The sequence below is a fragment of the Chinchilla lanigera genome, unplaced genomic scaffold, assembly GCF_000276665.1.
Source record: "Chinchilla lanigera isolate Chin_1 unplaced genomic scaffold, ChiLan1.0 scaffold00094, whole genome shotgun sequence".
Taxonomy (NCBI): domain Eukaryota; kingdom Metazoa; phylum Chordata; class Mammalia; order Rodentia; family Chinchillidae; genus Chinchilla; species Chinchilla lanigera.
Genome location: NW_004955495.1, coordinates 157984 through 163884, shown reverse-complemented (window position 1 = coordinate 163884; position 5901 = coordinate 157984). Strand labels below are relative to the sequence as shown.

General features: G+C 39.6%; 1 protein-coding gene across 1 annotated transcript in view; it reads right to left on the bottom strand.

Annotated features, from left to right (window-relative positions):
* Window positions 1-5732: 5732 nt before the first annotated feature.
* The window catches only part of LOC102019713 (olfactory receptor 24), a 911-nt gene continuing 742 nt past the window's right edge, over window positions 5733-5901 (bottom strand). Inside the window, exon 2 of the mRNA XM_013505041.1 lies at window positions 5733-5896. Coding sequence (XP_013360495.1) covers window positions 5733-5896 — 164 coding nt within the window. The remainder of the gene's footprint in view (window positions 5897-5901) is intronic.

Genomic DNA, 5901 nt, shown 5'->3' with positions numbered 1-5901 from the left:
CATATTGATATCTTCAAAGTGGTTTCTCATGAAAACAGACAGAGGCATGCAATATTGATCCATCAAGGACTCATTGACAGTTTCTTTCAGCAAAGAAATAGAAGACAGTAGAACAACTATGTTAACTATCCTGTATATACATACATACAAAATTTCTCCTTCTTTCCCTTCTCTTTTCCCCCATAAATATAGTAGTTTTTTTTGTTTTGTTTTGTTTTGGGTACTGGGAATTGAACTCATGACCTCGCACTTGCCAGGCAGGCACTGTGCCACTAAGCTAAATCCCCAGCCCCTAACCTTTTCTATTTTATTGTGAGAAAGGATCTTGTTAAGGAGCCGGGACTTGGTATAGCGGGGTTGACCATGACCTCTTAGGATTGGCAAGCAAGAGCTGTTTCTTTCCTCATGTTTCCTTCACTGCACTGGAAGCAGAAAGAGGGGAGAAGATTTAGTGAGCCCGGGGGTGAGGTGGGAAAGGTGGAAAACTCAAGGACACTTTCCCAGCCTTCCCAAGTGTGTCCCATGGCGGGAAAGCCCTGAACTCTAGAGCTTGAGTCCACTGTGTGGTAAGAGTGCAGAGTTGGTTAGTGTAAGAAACTAGGACTGAACAAAATTCTCAGCCTCCGTGTTTATAATTAACTTGATAAAGACTTAAAAATACATAAAGCAATAAATCTGATCCTGATAAATAAATAAGTAAGTAAGTAAAACAAAAACCCAGATGTGTTATGTCCCAGCTCCTTTAAAAAGCTGAGGTAGAAGGATCTCAAGTTTGAGGCCAGCCTGGAGAATCTGGCAAGACTCCATCAGAAAATAAAATTAAAATAAGGGCTAGGGGTAGGGGTGCAGCTCAGTGGTAGAGCACTCCTAGGCTCAGAACACAAACATACACACACACACACACACACACACACATACACACACCTGTGCTTGAAGCTGACTCTAAACATGAGAGACCTGAGACTTCCAATTTACATGCTCCTGCTGGCCCCATGCATCTTTATTTTTTAATTTAATTTCATTTTTTAATTTTAAAAATAAAAGGAGGAAAACATTAACAGACAGACAACATTTCACAAAATAGCAAAAGAACAGCACAGACAATACAGATTTACAAACAAAGTGGTAGGAACTACACCACTACAGTGTCCAGGGTTGGACAAATCCAGACCCAAGCACCAAGGCCCAGCTTGAGAATAGCCTCACCCTCTTGTGACATCCTGAGTCCACTCGGTTGACAGCAGGCCAGCTACAAGAATGTCAGTGTGGTAGGCAGCCTGCAACGGGCTAAAAATCACAAAGAGCCTCACCTCCTGATATTTACTTCCTGTGAAAGCTGTCCCTGTGAGTGTGACTTTGCATCAGATGACCAAATACAGAAAAAGGTTGGGGTGTCACTTTTGGTATGAGGTTATAAACACTGTGCCTTCATTTTGTTTGTTCTTTCTTCCTCCACCCCCTCCTTTCATGTTCCCCTCCTCCTTCACACCTTTCATTTTTCTCTTTTTCCTTTTTTCCTCCTCTTCTTTTTCCTTTTCATTTTTCTTCTCTGTTTTCCATTCCTCCTCTCTTTTCCCACCCAATGTGGAGACCTACATGGCCAGAAATTGCCACCGTCCATCAACAGAGAGGTGCGGTCTGCTCAGAGTGTGGACCCTCCAGCCTGGTTAAGGCTCAGCGTTCCTTCAGCTCTTGCAGAAGCCATAGGGTATGAGACACCCTGCTGCAACTCCCAATTTCCTGACCTACAGAAACTATGACAAATTAACTGTTAGCTGTTGAAAGTTGATTTATATGTTATGTTTATAATGCATGTGAGATTTTATGCCAAGACTAAGAATCTATCCATCTATCACCTATCATCTATCTATCTATCGTCTATCAATCTATCATCTATCTATCATCTATCTATCTATCTATCTATCTATCTCAGGGTGACCTCTTAAAATGTACTTAAATGCTAATTTATTCCTCGCTTTGCTCTTGTGAGGCCCTTTCTGTCACATGACCCACCCCCAAAATACTTTGTTCTTAGCCAGATTTAGATCCCAGGTCAGAATCATGCTCATCAGAGAAGGCCTCAGAAACCTTAGACTAAGGTACCTGTCTATTTGTCTCTTTCATCACACTCTGAATGATGTCTTTGAAATCTTTCTCACCACTGGCAATTGAGTCCATTTATGTATGTCTTTATTGCCATTTTTCCATGGTAAAATTTAATCTGGGAATGTCTATTTATTTTGTACAATTTACTACAGACAACTCCCAACTTATGATGGCCATACTTACAGTTTTTAACTTTACAGTGGTGTGAAACTGACATGTATTTGGCAGAAATCATACTTTGAAATTTGAATTTTATTCTTTCAAGCTTGTGATGCGTGTTATGAGATTCTCTCTCTATGACACGCTGCCAGGTCCAGTCAGAACTCCCAGTCAGCCTTTCAACCCTAAGAGGAAAGCAAGTGATTGCATACTTCACAGGGTTCTGTATTCAATGAGCTACACGAAGTAGTTAACAGTTTATTAAAACTGGCTTTGAGGAACTGGAGACGTAGTTCAGTAGCAAGAGTTCTGGCCCAGCACGCACATCTCCCTGCGTACCATTCCCAGTACCCGCAAAAATTAGCTTTGCTTTAAGTGATCTTGGCCAACTATAGGCTAATATAAGTATTCTGAACATGTTAAAGGTAGGCTAGGAAAATCTAGAATATGCAGTAATTTAAGTGCATTCAATGCATTTTTCAATTTATGATAGGTTATCAGGACATAATCTTATTGTAAATTCAAAAGCATCAATAGTTTTATCTTTGAAAATGAACATCAATAAAGCCGACTTTCTTGAATGACTGTATAAGTTTTTAATTTTATCATGTGTAGACATTTGTGGAATCTGGGCAACAGGAGAATCATTTAAATTTTCAGCCTGTTGAATGTTATTGCTCAGCAGTCAGGATACAGAACAGCTTCATTTTCCCCAAATCTATTCCTGTGTAGTCAAAAGAAAATGGCTTTTATCTCTCTTACAACTCTATCTGCAGTGCTAGCATAATAGCTAATCCAGGGCAGGCACTATCTATCTATAGCCATCTATCATCTGTCTATCTATCTATCTATCTATCTATCTATCTATCTATCTATCTATCATCTATCTATCATCTATCTATCTATCTATCATCTATCTATCTGTATCTATCTGTCTCTATCTATCTATTTATCCATCATCTAGTGAATGCATATTTACATATAAATGATGGAAATTCATATTGTAAAGGCTACAAGAACAAAACTGTACTGACATTGTGGCCTTTATTTCTTAACACAGAATGAGACAGAGATCATTTGGCTGTCAAAATCTTAAGCAATTTTATTGGCACCTGCAGCAGTTCTTATTCCATAGGAAAGGGAGATGGCAAGATAAATAAATTCTTCCGCTCAAGCTGGATACAGATATATTGATTTCATGGACTTCCCGGGAGTACCTAGACTGTGATAAATTCCCAAGTCTCCACTCATTTCAGTGCTCTCCCAACCAGCACTATAACCTCTTGCATGAGTACGGCAGGAGAATGAAGGGAACTCACAAGGAGAGAGGCTATGTACTTCAGCTCCCACATGGTTATGATTTACTCCATGAAGACCTTGACTAGACTCATGGACTCCCATAGCAAACTCCAGTATTCTTAAACTCTGTCTTTTATTCACCAGAATAACCCCTAAAAAGTAGATTTTCTTCATCCTCTTACATTATTCCCTAGATATGCAGCAAAACCAAGTCTGGAGGTTGGCTTGTTGACCTAAGAAATTGTAATTTATTTTTCTTGGAATAAAAGTAGTAAAAGAAAATGAGATCTATGACTATTTAAGACTATTCTGCTTAAGATAATGTCAGCTTCTTGGCACCAGTTGAAAATTTCTGGCCCCTTCCAACTCACCACTCACTCTATTTTAGTTGCAAGACTCCAGATGAATGTGTGGATTACTTCACAGTAGACATAAATATAATTTACTCCTTTCATGGGGACTTTACACTGACAAAGTGAAACGGTTTGGAGAAATAGTAAAGTGACAGCTAAATGCAAAATTCATAAATGTGATTTCTGTTATAGGCAGTTTTATTACTCATATGCATTCCATAGGCATATAAGGTAATTCAGCCATGTCTCAGCTTCCTTCTGCTTTAGAGATGCGTGTCATAACTGACTGATATCTTCCTTTTGGTGATGAAGATATATGCTAACTAGGTAGTTATTACTCATTTTTGTGTATGCCCTAAATCTCTTTCTCTTCTTTCTTGTTCCTCTTATGAATTTTCCTTCACATATCTCATCAACGGGGTGGCAGATGTCACAGCCATGTTGCCCTCACATCCTCCTTTATGTATCTTAATCCATTTATTTTAACTATGTCGACTATATCTCCTCCTACACTTAATGATAAACTCCAAAATACAATCACACTGTCTTTCTTACTATTTTGTGGCCAGCACCAAGTACGAAGCTCAGAATAAGTTACTCAGCAGTCATGTGACCCCTACGGACACTTTAGCTAACTGTGGACTGCATTTGTGACAGTGGTCCCATAAGATTATAATGGGGCTGATTTTTTTTTTTTTTTTAGTTTTTATATTCGTGGCACTGGGAATTGACCCTGTGCAAGTGCTCTACCACTAAACTACATCCTTTTCCCTTTTTCCTTTTGAGTCAGGATCTTGCTACATTGCCCAAGTTGGCCTTGAACTTGTGATCTTCCAGTTGCCAGGATCACAGGCTTGACCTATAGCTGGCGATTTTGTTTTGCCCAATGACACCATAGATAGTGTAATTTGTAGCATAATGCACCAGTCATATATTCATGGAGGTATTGGTTTTAACCAGCCTACCTCTATCAGACTGTTAACTGTCTAGCACACTTAGTAAGTATAGTACATGTTTTTTGACAATAGCATAAATGACTATTTTACTGGCTTATGTACTTATTGTACTATACTTTTCATTGCTATGTTAGATATAACTTTTCCACTTATTAAAAAATGTCTTCTGTGGAACAGTACACTGTGCAATGCAGATATCAGCCCCATCCATCTCATCTTATCACATCTCTTAATTTCAAGAAACCATATCTAGTGATTGACTAATGCCATCTAAGTTTACATAAGTGAAATTTATGATGCTCCTACAGTGACAAAGTACCCATGATGCACTTTGCACAGCATATCCCAATTGCTGTGCAATGTTCATCTGTACCTGTTGAGTGCTACATGAATTCCAAACCAAAGCAAACCCTATGTGGAAGGGCTAGAATGATCCTTTGGACTAGACAGTTTGAGACATATCCAAAAGGCTCCTTACTTCTAGTGTTTGAGGAAATAGCAACAAGCCCTTCTTGAGGTTTCTTTTTGAAACCTTCTTGAGGTTTCTTTTCTATTATTCAAAAATTCCAAACGAGGCTGGGGATATAGCTCAGTGGCACAAGTGCATGCTTGGCAAATGCCAGGTCTGGAGTTCAATTCCCGGTAGCATAAAGGGCTGGGGATATAGCTCAGTGACTGTGCTCTTGCCTGGCAAATGTGAGGTCATGAGTTTGATTCCCAGTACCAAAAAAAAAAAAAAAAGTGCCTCCAAAAAACAAATCTACATGACTGCTTTCACAATCCAGGCAAGTCCAGACTTTTGTCCAAGACCCCAAGTTTTTAGATTCTACTCTATAGAGAGTCCCCTTTGTCCTGGTGGTCAGGAAGATGTGACCTTTCTGGCAATGAGCTTCCTCAGGGCCCCCTTCAGGTCTCTGTTCCTCAGGCTGTAGATAAAGGGGTTCAGCATGGGAGTGACTGCCGTGTACATCACAGCGGAAGCTTTCTCTTTCACAGCTGTGCGGACAGAGGAGGGACAGAGATAGACC